Source organism: Natator depressus, chromosome 9 (genome assembly GCF_965152275.1).
Source record: "Natator depressus isolate rNatDep1 chromosome 9, rNatDep2.hap1, whole genome shotgun sequence".
NCBI classification, from domain to species: domain Eukaryota; kingdom Metazoa; phylum Chordata; order Testudines; family Cheloniidae; genus Natator; species Natator depressus.
In genome coordinates, this window is record NC_134242.1 from 15,166,115 (window position 1) to 15,182,384 (window position 16,270).

Genomic DNA, 16,270 nt, shown 5'->3' on the forward strand with positions numbered 1-16,270 from the left:
TTGCAGCGATTGCTAAGATGGGTTTCACCCAAACAGCATAAACAATCTGTGTGCGGATCACTCACTGGCATCGGTCACCTACAAGTGTCGCACGACTTAAAACCTGGTGTGTGGGGCATGCCCCGGCCCGGGCGCACTAACTAAACTAAACTAAAACTAATCAACTACTAACTACAGGTACCATAAACTGAACGAACGAGTTCTGGGGACAAGCTGCAGCAAAGCTGGAGCAGAACAGTTCCGAAGCATCTTCACTGGCGGCAAGAAGGAACTGAGGGTGGGGGGAGTGCGCAGCGCCCCTTGTACCGTGCCATGGAGGCGCCACTCCAGGGGTCCCTGGGGCGCTCCCCTACGGGTACTGCTAGGGGAAAAACTTCCGACACCCATGCACATGGCAAGCACGCACACCTATTGTGGAATACACATGAGCAATCACTCGAAGAATAATATAATCCTTAACACATGTAATCTGTCTTAAATTCTAGCACTATACAACATATTTTCTTACTACAAATCTCCATGATTCACCACATCTTTCTTCTCTTGTCATATTGGTGATCTTTCCTTGTCTTCCCATGCCCAAAAAAGAACTTAGCCATTAGGGTCAATATGCTATGCAACAGAAGGTGCCAACACATGCAAACGTTGTAACCGTCTGTAGAAATAACCTGATGACTGAAATTCCTATTGCAAGTGCATGTCACTCTTTTTAGGTGTCTCCCTTCTTATATCAACTAGTCATTGCTACCATATGGCCAGATAACAATCCTGTTACTAATGGCTGTTGGGCAGAAGTAACTGCCTGATTATCTCTCTATGCCATATGATTTGGGTAGTTAGTGCTTCAACCTACACACAAATACAAGCTGTCAAACAAAGAAAAAGAAATAGAAATCTGAAGAGGAAACGTAGGTTACATGAGTAGTTGAAGGAGGATAACTTGCTTAGGCAATCCCACTCTTAGAATGTATCTATCTATTTATCTATCTTAGATACTTACATCCCCTGTCCCTCTTACTGTAGTGCCTGAGTAGCTCACAATTTTTAATACATTAATACTTACCAAACCTCTTTGAATAACTTATGCCATCAGGACTGCCATTTAATTAAATTAATTTATTTATTTCAATTTTAAGAAACATAAACAATGCCCCTCCCAGGTCTCTAGCCGCCCTTGCCATAAATTAACACTCTTGCTGTCACAACCAGCACTCCTAAAACAAAATGAAAACCTAAAAAAATAAATAAATAAAGAAATCTAATTAAATAGGAAGCTTACAATTAAATAATGGTAGGGCTAGGATGAATACAAACAATCTTCATATTATTCAAAAAGTTAGTTGGGTAAATTGATGATGTTACCAGTTTTCCTGTAAGGATGTTACGTCCTAAGGTAACTGGGAAGCTAAATACAGTTAAATCACAGATAGAGAAAGATTTAGATCTTCATTATGGGGTAATAAATATAGATGACCAGAAAGTCCAATTAAGCAGAACAAATGATGACACTTCTTAGAATCAGACCAGAGACTCAGAAGTGAGACAAGAGTGAATTTAAAAAAGGACTACAAACAGTTTGAAACTCAGTGCTGACCAAGAGTGAAGACGATAAATAACTACAACTCTCTTTCATTAGAAACAGCAGGTCAGTCCTCAGCTCATGTAAACTGGCATGGTTCCAAAGATTTCAATGGTAGGTGAGTTCAACAAAGCTATGCTGATTGGCACCCACTGAGGATCTGGCCCAGTAAGGACAACAATAAGGGAAATGGCAACTTTGGTCTTTGAACAAGAAAAGGAAATAGGCAGCTTGTTAAAGAAGTTTAGTTAAAATCTAACAGAACCAGCAATTATAAATTGTGGTGTATAAGGCAAATGCTAATGAGCAAGTTTATCAGCTTAATGATCAACATCTTAGAGCTTGTGGGAAAAAGGAAAATAAAAACCACACTAAAATAAATTTAAGAAACGTTTTGGTTAATATTTCTCTCTCTAATACTCTTCTACGAGAGGAAGGAAGCCCCCTAAATGAGGTTCAGTTCCTTGCTCTGCGACACACTTCCTGTGTGACCTCACACAAATCACTCTTTGGGCTTCCATTCCCTATCTGTAAAATGGGGATACTAGCACTGCTCTACCTCACAGGGGGTGTTGTGAGGATAAACACAGTGAAGCACTATGGTTATGGGGGCCATGTAAGTACCTAAGATTGACTGTAGACCCTTCTCATATGATTGTACAGCACTTAGCACAATGAAACCCCAATCTTCAGGGTCCTAGGCACTACCACAATATACATATTTAATAATAATAATAATAAAAAAATCAGAGTAGGTATTCATATGGTCGTCATCACTGTAGCATCTTCTGGGTCAGGTGTTGATTCTAGCTATACATGAGCTGCCTATTAAAGCATGCATGCTTTGTAAACTCTCTCAGCAATGGGTAGGCAATTATTATTGTGTATACCATTGACACATGGCTGCAGCAGCTGCTTCATTCACATCTGGCTGCAGTGGCAACCCTGGAGTCATTACACAGACAAATATCCCACTGATATCAATGGAAGTTTGTCTTCATTACAGTTCCAGGACCGGGCGGGGTCAATACAGAGTTTCACCCTGCTCTATATCAGGGGTTCTCAAACTTCATTGCACCGTGACCCCCTTCTGACAACAAAAATTGCTACACGACCCCAGGAGGGGGGACTGAAACCTGAGCCCCGTTGCCCTGGGCTGGAGGGCCAAAGCTGAAGCCCAAAGGCTTCAGCCCCGGGCAGGGGGCTTGTAACCTGAGCCCCACCACCAGGGCTGAAGCCATCGGACTTTGGATTCAGCCCCAGGTGATACGGCATGGGCTTCAGCTTCAGCCCTAGGTCCCAGCAAGTCTAACACCAGCCCTGGCGACCCCATTAAGACAGGGTGGCAACCCACTTTGGGTCCCAACCCACAGTTTGAGAACTGCTGCTCTAAGCAGAGAAGAAATCATTTTGTTTGACAGTTCTTTGGGCTGGGGCATCTCTCTCTGGAACCGACTAAATGGATCACTGAACTGAAGTTTATTTTATATAGAAGCAGAGGCAGATTAAGGTTTCTTGGGGTTGTGGGCTGGAGCAAGTAGGGAGCCCCCCACCCTTTCTGCCTACGGTCCTACCTCCATTCTGCCTCTTCTGCCTGTGGCCCTGCCCATGGCCCCACCTCATTCTGCCCCTTTCCCCCTCCGCCCAGCCCCGTTCCACACACAGTCAGCCCCAGTCTGCCCCTCCACGGCGGCCCTGCAATGTTGCTTCTTTCTGCCGCTCTCCCCCCGTGGCCCCAAGACGGGAAAAGCTCTGTCCCCCACCCCCATGGCCCCAGCGGGGAGTGAGAGCTCCTCCAGTCCTGGGGCCGTAGGCGTAGTTTGACGGCTATATTTGGGAGGGCAAAGCGCACCGATGCACATGTGCATGCTGAAGCAGGTCCCCTTGGTTCACGGGCTCTCTCGCCCCCAGTGGTACCTGTGCTGCCGGTGGTGGTGGGGACAGGACTGCTCTGGTGCTGCTGCAGTTGCCTCCCTGCTGGGGCTGCTGCTGCCCAGGGAACGTCACATGCTGGACTCCTGCTTCCCCCCGCCCATTCCTGTATCCCTCTCTCTTCCCTTCTCCTCACCCCCCCCACCCCACTCACGGTTGTAGAGGAAAAGGTGGGCACTAGGACCCAGGAAGCAGCATCCAGCTGCTGAGGCAGGACCCAGAAGTCAGTGGAAAAACTGCTCAGTCTGCTCCCCGCTAGCTGAAACATGCCAGGGAGCAGGACCCTCTCAGAAATGGGGGCGAGTGGTGCGTGACACCCCCACCTACCACCTCACCTTTGTTTGGGAGGGAAACGCCCCCCCTGCACCCTCCCAAACTACACCTATATGCTCGGGGCTGCAGCTGGGGTTGGGCGCTGGGGCTTTCCCCGCCACCCGGTGCTCCTGCCGACGAGTGGGGTAGGTGTGCAGGGGCGCCCATTTTTACGGGGCCACTGGGCACGGGCCCTGTCGGCCCAGTGGCTAATCTGCCACTGTACTGAAGCAGGAGTTGCTGTTTGGGAGCTTGGGAACATAACACAAGTGTGCTGAGCTTTTCTGCTGGACCCCTCTCTGAACCTACCACCACAGCAAGTTATTATTATTTGTATTACAGTAGCATGCCCTAGTTGTGGTGCAGGACTGCACTGTGCTAGGTGCTGTACAAACATCGGACAAAAAATGAGACTTACAATCTATGTACATCATACACATCCTGCTGGACCTGACATTCAATACTACTGATCGGCAGCAATCAGACTGAATTCAAAGGGTTTTGTGGGCAACTCTTTCTTCCCCTCCATACTCCCTACCAGGAAAGTTCAATCCTGGTCATATAACAAAACGAGTCCCCCTGTTCTCCTATGGTTGTTAAGTACTGGGCACTAATGTTGCCAAATTGAAATGTGCCTGATATAAGTGTATGAGAAGCACAACGTGGCCTTAGTGAGAATGAGGCTTATTGTGAATACTAGGCGTGACTTCATTATTACTAAAGCCACTTTACACTGACAGAGAGATAATGAGAATGATACCCAATATTTCCAATACTTTAATGTCTCCTTCCAAGCCAGTGCAATGCCTTTACTGTGGAATCTCCCACTGAAATGAACAGTTTTGAAGGCCCTATCATGTGATGTATTAAAATAAGAAAAAAATATTTTATGCTGCTCATCAAGTTATTTTCTTTTGTGTATATGTCTGTTTTTTTTCCTTTCTTGGTAATATTTAATTACTCTGATCCGCCACGAGGAAAATTGAGATACAGAATGCTATCCTGGTGATTGGAACGCGGGCTAAGGCATCACATTAGTTAGTTAGGTTCTCTCCTTAGCTTTCCTATTTCCACCAGCAGAGGGACTGAATCACTCCAGATGGCATTTTCACATCCATCTCCTGTTGGGAATGCTTCCAGATTTTTGAAGATGCTTGGAGGGTTTTTTCTTCATACATAGATTTGCCCCAGGGAGTAATCTCTATGCATGAGACAAACCTGTGAAGTAGTAGTGCGAGCCCTTCACTTTATCTTCGTGCACAGCTGAACTACTCCTGAGCCCAGTTTCCTGTGCGTTGCATGCTTTATATTTGTAGCGAACATTTACCCATATCAACACACTGGAAATGAAGGGGAGCTTAATGAATATGTCGATCGCAAATGATTCTGATGAGCACAATAACATTTGCCTGCAATTTACTAGCTATGCCACTTGTAACAATTTAAATATTTTCCTTTTATTTACAGTATATTTACTTAACTTAGATGCCATTATATAAAAGACTTTTGACTGCACTGACAGGAGAGCTTTAGGCAGGGTAATTTTATTTAGGTGGCAGCATACAAAGGTGCATTTGACACAATATACTGTATATTTTCTACTCTTATTAAAATAATACAGAGTGAGTGGTGGAGCAGCACAGAACTGTCAGTCTTCCCAAACTCTCACCAACACTATTTATGCTTAAACTTTTTCTTTAGAAGAGAGATGAAAAAGTTTAATACTTTTAAAATGTTAACTTTTAAATCAAACATCAAATTCACTTAAAATAGTTCTAGATAGGCTTTTATGTATCTATAAAAGATACACACACACACTCTGCACTTAATATTTAGGTCCTGATTCTTGCTACTTTAAAGACAGTCATTCAGATGCCATAATGATGGCATGCTATGAGAACATAGAAAAATAGGAAAGACTCCCACTGGGAACACTAAGCCAGTCAAGAGTTACTTTTAGTGTTAAAATACTGTATAGGCAGATAACATACATATACACAACACATACACCGTGCACCAAGAATCTTATTAACATTGCAAAATCAAGCATTTAGAAGTTAGGAAATACCACTATTAAGGGTGGCCATTTAACCTTAATTTGGCCCTCTTATTCATATACATGATACATGCTATTTTTTCCTACATGATCCCTGCCTCATATAGTGCACGATGGATGGTGCTCACTGAATGGATGAAGGTAGTAGAGTGGATTAGGGAGTTATTTGTAGGATCTCTGAGCCCTGTGAAAAATGCTAATGTGAGATACCAGGGCAGTGCACAGAAAACACTACAGAATGTTGAGGGGTTTTAGCATGCTGCCAAAAGCAAGTTGTAGTTTGCAAACTATTGATGAGAAATGGCAATGGTCAGATCTGAACAGAGTTTCAAGAGGCCAGAAAATAGCACCTTGATCGAATAGTACCTTGGTTCTTGAAAACTGGAAGAATTTTTTATAATGGAAATTCTAAAGGCAACCTTAATATTGTTGTTGTTGCCACTCCCCCACAATTATGACAAGTATATTTAATTAGCAAAAACCCATTTGGTATGGTGCTCAGAAGAGGAGAATCTGACTTAGAATCCTTATATAGAAAACATTCCTGTAAGAAAGGCTTAATTTCTTCTAAAAGGACTGAAAGATTTCTCTTTATGAAACTAGGTTTAGGATTATTATTATTTATTCAGTCTCTTAATCAGTCTCAGTGACTCCACTGCAGAGATAGTCTTAACAGTTTTGTAGAGAACCTTGTTTCCTAACAAACCATTTCACAGATAACTGAGAATAGTCAGGTGGCAAGTTGCACTGTTAAAATGTCTAATAAAAATAAATTATTTTTCTGTCTCATTACACAAAGCTATGGGGAAGGAAGAAAACACTTGGAGTCAGCTGTACTGATGGTAAGACTCTAGTGAATATTGTGCCATTACATTTTCTGTTGACATGCAAAGTAATCCAGGGTCAATTAAGTATATTGACTTGCTATTTGAAATGAAGAAAGGAAAATGAATTTTTGTTAATTAGAATTTTATGTAAATTAAATGTACCCTGAACACAAATTAGATATTCATATTTTTATCTAAATAAATATGAAACCTAGATGTAACAACAGAAAGTAGAGAATGGTAAAATCAATTGGGTTCTCTCAGCCATTCACCTACCAGTTCAGGACTGTTCCATCCAGTATGTCTTTAATGAAGTTTTAAATAATCAAAGTTACAGGACTTCTTACTTCCTTTGAGAAACTATTACACAGTCTAATGGATCTATAACCATATATTTTCTCTCTATCAAAATAATTTGTAGGGTTACAAATAGGAATATTACAGCAAAGCATCATTATCCCCTTAACCTGAGAGGCTCAGATGTAGCAAATTTTGCTTTGGTAGCAAACAAATCAGGGATAATGAGGTTACTAGGTATATCACCCCCAAGTCTATAAATGTGCATTACTATTTCCCAAAAGAAAAGATGGCCTGTGGTACCATCGATAAGCTAGACCTAAAATCTTGTGAGAAATCTCCTAAGGCAAGACACCACTGTAAATGATAAGACACATACTTGTGTTTACAAACTGAACTGACAAACATGCAGAAACTCAATGAGATGCTTCGTTAAATTACAGTTATGGTTAGACAGGAGTATGTGAGAATGTCACCTCCTTATTCAACATATATTTAGATCATGTCTATTTATTTTACTAACAGAACTCAAACCCAATTATTAGAGAAATATATATTAAATCTATACCTAAATTATCATAGAATTATAGAAACTGGGTGCCTAAAGATAGGTTCCAAAGCCCATTATTAGACACCTAGATTAGTGGTCTGATTATCAGAAGTGCTGAGCACCCAGCAGCTATTCAAAAGAGTTGGCTGCTCAATAATTTTGAGCAACCTAAATAAGGATTAAGAGCCTAACTTTAGGCTACTAATTTTGAAAACCTTGGCCCAAGTTTTTATTACCGCTAGCACTACAGAGTCAATGCAGCTCTTCTGTTTTGCATACTATCAACATAATTGTCAGCTGAGTTCTAGCTGCAGAAGCTCTATCACAGGTGAAAATGCAAGATGCAGAAAGAACAAATTTTGACCGTTGACTCTCAGGCTGAGTTTGCAGCAGGTTCACTTTTTGGCTCATAAACAAAGCAAATTTAAATGTCACCGCAAGAGAATAAAGACAGAGCCCCGTGGTGTCATTTACAGACAGTCACTTTTCAAGAGTATGACTATCCTTTAAATATAATGAAAAGGAACATTCCATTATCATCTTGAAATGGGAAAAGTAAATGTTTCTTTTTTATAGCATGGTTTTCAGGCACCAAGAGAAGACATAATAAGTTAAATCTTTGGATTAAATTCTAACTGGAGAAGTACATAAATAAGTAGTGCATATGGACCTGCCAGGTTGGGGAGAACAGATAAACTGGTTGGTCACATAGGTCCTTATCATACCCTCTACCTCTCTGGGCAAAGAGGACAAGAACATAGAATACCCAGGAGTGCTGGACTGAAGGAGGGAGTGCTACTTCCATGGTAGCTTTCTCCCTCTCTTTAGACCTATTGTGAGTGGAAACTCAATTTCCTGCTCCATATGAAGGAGAAGCACACGCAGGGGACAGGAGGGCTCAGAGCCGTTAGAAACTGGGTCTCCCAGATTAGTAAACTGGTCATTTTTAGTAGTTTGAATGTAATTAACTAACACAACTCCAACAGGAATGTTTATTTTACCCGATTTTAATACATTCTTTCAATCTGACAGAGAGGAATGACTACTCGACAGACACATCACCTCAGGAGTGAAGTGAACATCTCCCCTTCCTGGGCATACATCCTGAAATGCCTGTTCCTGGAGAGATCTTTCATTTAATATGCAGCAATAGATCATCATTAATGCTAATATTGTCTGTAAGTGGTAAAACTCACTTTGAGCTACAATTTGCCTAAGGGAATTACTCTCTCCTGCTAATATTTCCTACTGATATTTTGCTCCCCAGCCTATTTGTTACATAGATTCCTGATGCAACACACACTGGGTAGGAGGTGTGATACCCTTATTCACTGTACAGAGTACCTGATTCCACAAATGGTCCCAGTGAAGTCAGTGGGATTATTCACAGAATAAGGAAATGCTGAGCATGAGTAAGGAAGGCAGAATCTGGTCCACTGTTATTTCTAATTGGTACTCTGTCTTTGTCCCTATTAATTTGTGGGAAAACAGAGACTACATTGAAACAGACGGCTCTGTGCTCAGTATCCACATCAACTGTGCATGTTGTTTTGCTGTTTAATGAAAAATATCACCACTGAGGCAGTGGATTGCATGTTGCATCCTCAGCTGGCTTCCTGGTATTGAGGGGCCAAGATCCATCTGTACCAAATGTGTTTTCCAACTATGGCACTTGATTCTGCGACCCTTAAGTACTCTGAGGGCAGGTCTACACTTAAAATGCTGCACTGGGCAGCTGCACCGATGCAGCGGTGCCACTTTAGTGCTTAAGTGAAGATGCTCCTGCACTGATGGGAGAACTTCTCCCATTGGCTTAGTTAATCGGCCTCCCTGAGAGGTGGTAGTTCTGTCGACAGGAGAAGCTCTGCAATCGCCGCAGCACTGTCTGCACAGGGGGTTAGGTCGGTAGAACTGTATTGCTCAGCGATGTGGAATTTTCACACCCCTGAGCGACGTAGTTATACAGATATAGATCTATAGTGTAGATCTAGGATAGGTCTACAGTGTGATCATTCCAACGGAGTTCAAGGAGACTCCGTGTGGAATAAGGAACCCCATAGTGTAAGCAAAGGTGCCAGAAAGAGGCCCAGAATAGTCATGCGGTGAGGAACAGGGAAACTTACTTAATATCAACAATTTTCTTTGAACATTCCAGAGAAGGATATTGCCCCACTTGGCTGCTGCTGACAGCAAGGCTTCTTTTAAAAACACCACCACCACCACCACCACCTTTTTTGAGTTTTAGAAGATGCAAAACTAAGATGACAAAAAATACCCTTACTTGTAAAACCAAGCAGGGCAGTTTAAAACTCCTAACACAAAATGAATGCTGAATCCTGTATCATATAGAGCCCACCACCATCTTTATAAACACACATTTATATTAATAATAATATCACTGTTAGAGAAGCATGTCAAATCTCAAACATTCCTCCCATTCATTATACAAGAAAAGTGATTCTCTTACAAATGCTATTGAGCACGATGCTTTCTACTCTGAGTACAGTGCCACTGAAGTTAATAGGTAGCAAGGTTGAAATCAAAGGGAGTTAGATGCCTAAATAACATTGAGGATCTAGGCCTAAGTGTTTTGCAGATCAATCCTTTATGTTGCTTAGTTCTGTTCCAGAGAAAGGTGTTTCTGTGTAACTCACACACATACTCTTTTTCTCTACTTTGGTCATCACAAATAACTGCTTTAGCTTGAAGTTAAATGAGCAAAAAAGATGTTCCAGTTACCAGCTAGCTACACTCATCTGAAATAAATCAATTGGCAGCAATCAGAGAGATGCTGTCCCATGGACTTGTAACACGCTTTCCCAATTAAGCTATTCAGCCCGAGTCTTAAATAGCTGCCCACAGATTGCTGCAAATTGAGTGATCTCTTGACAACTGACAGTTACTGATATGTCACAGGGGAACAGTTTTTGCTTTAGTTGGTTGAACTGACTTCAAACTGTTTATTACTGTTAAAAAACCTGTTTTTATAATGTGTATGTCTGTTTTGAAGGAAATCTGAAAAGTGGATTTCTACTATAATTTTATCTATTATATGTACAGTAATCCTGAATATTACTGTAGTTAGGATTTTTCTTTAAAGGTGAACTAAATAGGAGCCACAATCAAGGATCAGGACCCCACTGTGGGCTCTGCAGGCTAGCTTGTCACTTTCCCGAGTGAAAGGGGAAAGGTGTAGTTAGGCTGCACCTGGAGCAGAGTTTTACTTCTCCCTTGCTCAAAGGGGAAAGTAAGCTACTCTAGGCCTTTCCCAGGCACAGATTAATTCCACTTCTATACTCGTTTAGCTGCACTGGCCAGCGTGTTGGGGGCGGGCGGGGAGAGGGGCAGGCTTTGGCCACTCCTTTTCTGCCTGTGTATGAGGGGAAGTAGCAGCCTATCTAAACAGGTAACAACAAAAACATTCCCTCTGCCAGAGATATTAAAATAAATACACAGAGTCTGGGAGGGAAAATTAGAGTCTTTGCTGTCTGCCCCAGCCACACGCAATTCAGTTTTATGAACCATGCAGACTCATGGCCTTGACTACAATGAGGTTTCTAGGGATATCTACCACAGACGCAACCCCAATGCCACTACCATTGGTGAGAAACATAGTGTGGACTGCCAGCTGGCATTTTTACCTCTGTATTGTCTACTGAGACCAAAATAGCTTAGTGCCTAAAACAATTCTGAAAATTTAACCCAAGTGCTAAGAGAGCTAGGACTTTAATGATGCTCCCTTCCTTTGTGAGTCACCAGCTGTATTTCAAGACCTGTTTCTCTAAACAAGCAGCATGGAGTAAATAAAATCCCCCAACAATTCACATAGACAATTCACAAAACAAACTCAAAAATTCTCTCTGAAATTTCTAAAGTGATATCTAACTGTGTACCCTGGAACATGGCTATGTATGGAGGCAGAGTATTTGATAGTCATTGTTATGTCATTCATCAACAATTCTCAGTAACAAGCACTTCCATGAGGAAAGACCTGTTGGCTTCTGTTGCATCTCCGCACTTGATCAGATCTCAGGTTTTTTACCCCTTAAGTAACCAAATGCCATGGGTCAGAATCAGGCAACACAAAGGGCCCAGAAAGCAGTCAGATTTCCCCATTTAGGGATTTCCCAGAATGGGAGAGTCCCAGCAGGCCTACAGGTAGGCTAGCCAGTTCCTACACCAAACTCTTGCAGTCTCCAGCGTAGGAGGCATGTGGAGAGTGTGCTCTATTCTGACAGTCTCTGCCTGGAAGAATGTCTCTTATGGGCCGTAACCTGTTGGCATAAATCATCTATGCTGGGGCTGGTATAAAATCGGGCCCAGAATCAGAAAACTGCAACGAGCTCCTTTGTGCTATCACCCCCCACTCATCTGCATCCCATGGAATTTGGGCACAGTGAGAATGTGTGGCCATGTATTTGAAGCCCTGCAAAGTGTAGAGCTGGCTTCAATAACTATCTTTAATATAAAAAGAGTAAGATAAGCAGAAATAAGAACTGTGGTTTGTTGCATTTATTACCCTACCAATGAGCCATATGTCCATTTAATAAAGGTTACTGATCTCCCTCCCGCCTCCTACATTATTCAAAGTTCTTGGAAAATGCATTGGGGACTGTACACAAGCACCTGATCATTCAGTCATATATTCTTTTTGTGGATGTATTTTGCAGCCTGCACTTCTATCAAACCTTTTATCTGTGTTTCTCCAAAGCTTTTCTTTATAGTATTCTTCTGGAATCAGATGCATTCACACATATCCGTTTATTGCACTTATGAGAGTGCATAAAACAGATTACTAATGTAAATGTAAATGGCACACAGAATTTGTGATGAGAATAAACTGTTTTGAATAGTGAGAGTTTTTTTCTGAGTCATTAAGAGTGTGGATTCCATCCTCTTATTCACTGCTCTCAGCCACTCTCTATTACTGAATTCAAAGTCTGAAAATGTCAGTTTTGGAACCAGTGCCAGGAGCTTTTTCCAGTGTGTTAGTTGTGAGCACAACAGCTAAACATTTCAAAGCATGAAGAGCTTTTGATTTTATGTTTCTTATATTAATGAGAAATGAAAAGCTTAAACGTAAGACCCTACCTGTTTATATTCAGATTCTCTTCCAACCACTACCTGCACCACATAACTGATAGGATCTCCTTTCATGGGTGGGACCATTTCCCATGTGATTTCACAGGCATTTCCATCCAACTGTGTCACTCGAGGGGCTGTAATAAAATTTGTGTATATTAGACGCTAATGTAAACAATGACATTGCAATAAATGATATTATAGGCTTGGAATGATTAGATTTTTATTGCTAAATGTTGGCAAATGTCGATTTCACTGTACACACACAAACTGACGAAAAATATTTCCATCAATCATAATAGAAATTTACAGATAGGCAAAGTAAGAAAAATGCTGCTTGAGAACTCATTAATTAGAGTTTGATTTAGGGATATTTACTTTGTATATTTGACATATGATGTTGACAATTTGTGTTTTAACAGTTATAAAGCTTTAGCTTTTTGAATCTAAAGATCTACTGTCATTAAATAGGTTTCAGAGTAGCAGCTGTGTTAGTCTGTACTCGCAAAAAGAAAAGGAGGACTTGTGGCACCTTAGAGACTAACAAATTTATTTGAGCATAAGCTTTCGTGAGCTACAGCGTCCGATGAAGTGAGCTGTAGCTCACGAAAGCTTATACTCAAATACATTTGTTAGTCTCTGAGGTGCCACAAGTACTCCTCCTTTTTTGTGTCATTCAATAATTATTGTCTGACCCTGCCATAATCTACTATATCTGGGAAAATTTAAATAAATAAAAATAAAAAATGCTTAAAAGTAAACACAAAAATAAAAATCCAATTCTGCCAAGGCTAATTATATACCTTCTCTATACAAAAACCACAGAACACTTTACAGAGAGAATTGGAGGACTTCACAAGTCTGGTAAGAGAAACTGGAATGTGTTTATGTAGCTAAAATATTAAAAATACCACCTATACACTAGCTTTTTTGTAAATTTCGGACTAGATTCAGTAATCAGGCAAAACTCCCATTTACTTCAAAAATAGTTTTGCTGGAGTATGAGGTGAGGCCTTTAATCTGAATCAAAGTAAAATCAGAATTGATTTCTGACTCTTAAGGCCAATACAAGATCTAAATGAGACAAAATATCTCTTATTCCGCCTCCCTCCTCCCAAAAAACACACACACGCACACACAATAAACTACAGAAGTGCAGTATGTGAGTGTAGCAAAAGCCTTGGAACTTAATAATTCAACTGTAATGGTATCCATTGTGCTTTTCAAGTGGAAAGCAATGAGATGACTAGTGACGGCAAGCTGACTATTATGGAATTCTGCAACACTAGTGAGCTACATCTGTACTACTGGAGCCATCTCTAAGAACATAAGAATGGCCATTCTGGGTCAGACCAATGGTCCACCTAGCCCAGTATCGTGTCTTACTATAGCGGCCAATGACAGGTGCTTCAAAGAGAATGAAAAGAACAGGACAATTATCGAGTAAGCCATCCCTTATAATCCAGTCCCAGCTTCTGGGATCTCTGTATCATCTCTGTAGCATGGTCCACTTGTGAGGGCATGAGGATGTGGGCAGCAGATACTTGTGTTGGAGCTTGATTACTACTACCTCATCAATTATTTTGCTTAGGAAGGCAAGGTTGGAGATAGAAGGGGGCTAGGTGGAAGATAAATTTGAAAGATTTTCTGCAACAGAAAATTCTGTAGTCAATGAGAGTTTTGCCATTGATCTTTGTAGAGCCAGGATTGCACCTCAAGAGTTGTTTTTTTGGGGGGTTGGATTCAACCTAGAACCAAAATCATATGGATAGGTTCAAATACAGGGATTCATATATAAACCCTGCCCCGATCCTGGAAGTTTCAGGGATTAGATTTGAGGTTTGGTTTAGCGCATATGCTAGCATCTAGGAAAGCATGATGTATCACGAAATGCTGTCTTCCTCACAAAATGATCTTTCATCAACTAAAAGCCATCAGTTTTCACTCTATGCCCACCAGTAACAGCAAGCTGGCAGGTCAACAGACCACAGGGCTCTGAACGATGGCAATATGTTCACATGTACACCTGAGCATCTGTCCCCTGATGATTTCAAAACAACTGCAGCAGCATCCAGATTATAACAACCTTGCTGTTTGTTGTAGAGGGAGCATATGGCTGAAAAGTGAAACCGTGAGGCTGGAGAGAATGACACGTGCTGCAATACACGTCAGGGAGCTGTTAGCCATGCACATGCAAGAACATGTGCACATTAAAAGTAACACATTTCCCAGCCCTGTGGAAATACAGTAATATGAGAAGCCGTCAAAGAAACCGGTGCTGCTACTGCTGCTGTACAAATTACATCAACCCTAAACTAATCCATTACCACTGAAAAGGGGCCTTGTGCATTATATTCAGATCCAACTATAAATATACATTTGCTTCTCATATCAACACCTGCCTACTTGGAGAGACTGTGAATGGAAACTTTCATCTGAGCTGGTACACCTCTCACCCTCACACACTCTCTTAGGTTTTTGTCTGCCAGTTGCAGAACAAAACTGGCATCATATACATTTCCCCTTCTTTAAATGACTATGGACATTGGAGGGAATCAAAAATGGACTGTTTTGTTGCCCAACTCGACAGGACTCATCTCTTTTCCATTCAGTTTCACTTTCCTGTTGCAGTTTCTGTGGCTACAGTGTTTGCCATATTGTGGGGTCTACCACTGCCAGTATTCTGACATTTAGTTATCTCCCTGACACTCCCCCCAACACGTGTGGGATATCATAGCTACTTCACATTCAGTTCAGAATGTGAACCATGCCAAAACTAGTACTGAATACTTAGGCAGAAAGGTACTCTTCCATTTAGATGAAAAATGGAGTTCTGATCTAATTATATTTTGGATATGGGACAGCAGAATTGACAAGGAGTGCTCTCCACTGAACAAATATAATTTACATCTTAACTTTCTGTCACACAAGTACAGCTTCAAAACAAAAAAACTAGTAGATTCCAAAAAACAATGGGGAAATCCCTGTAAAGATATTACCTATCACCAGGCTATCAGTAAAGATATTAGCTGTTTGAAGATACAGTACTAAAGCATTACATTGCTCCTGTTGGAATTCCTTGCAGGTGTATAGTAGTTTGTTTCCATGTCCACTAATTTAAATTGGGTGGTTGCAGTATTTTCCCTCTGAATTCCATCATGATGGTGCTACATCACCACCAAAGACATTTACTTCAAATATACTGGAGCAGATTGACTACACATGGTAAAGAGCAAAGCAGCAGATTCACATGGTTATGATGTAGCCAGGGTGGCACACAGAATGGACCTCCCTCGTGAACAGTCCCTTGCAAATCTCCTTCCTTTGGCAAGAATCAATATGGGAGGACTTAGGATTCTTAAATCCCTCACAATTGCATCTTCCAACCTCATTCATGGCTGACCTTGCACTCTCTTTCTGTTGACCTCACCCCTATAAAACTTCTGAAAAAGAATACCTTCTTCTGCATGTTGGATGTGTCCCCACCACTGCAGTCATCTTGTTTTCATATAGTGCAAGATTGCAACTTGCCAGGAATGTCTCTCTCCTCATTTGTGAAAAAATCAAACCAATGGATATTTAAAAAAACACCGTAACTTTTGACACTGGAAGCTGCTTAGTTTCCTTGCCTCAGC

At 41.3% G+C, this 16,270-nt stretch overlaps 1 protein-coding gene across 1 annotated transcript in view; it reads right to left on the reverse strand.

Annotated features, from left to right (window-relative positions):
• The window catches only part of FNDC3B (fibronectin type III domain containing 3B), a 355,800-nt gene that overhangs the window by 11,935 nt on the left and 327,595 nt on the right, over positions 1 to 16,270 (reverse strand). Inside the window, exon 25 of the mRNA XM_074963564.1 lies at positions 12,645 to 12,772. Coding sequence (XP_074819665.1) covers positions 12,645 to 12,772 — 128 coding nt within the window. The remainder of the gene's footprint in view (positions 1 to 12,644; positions 12,773 to 16,270) is intronic.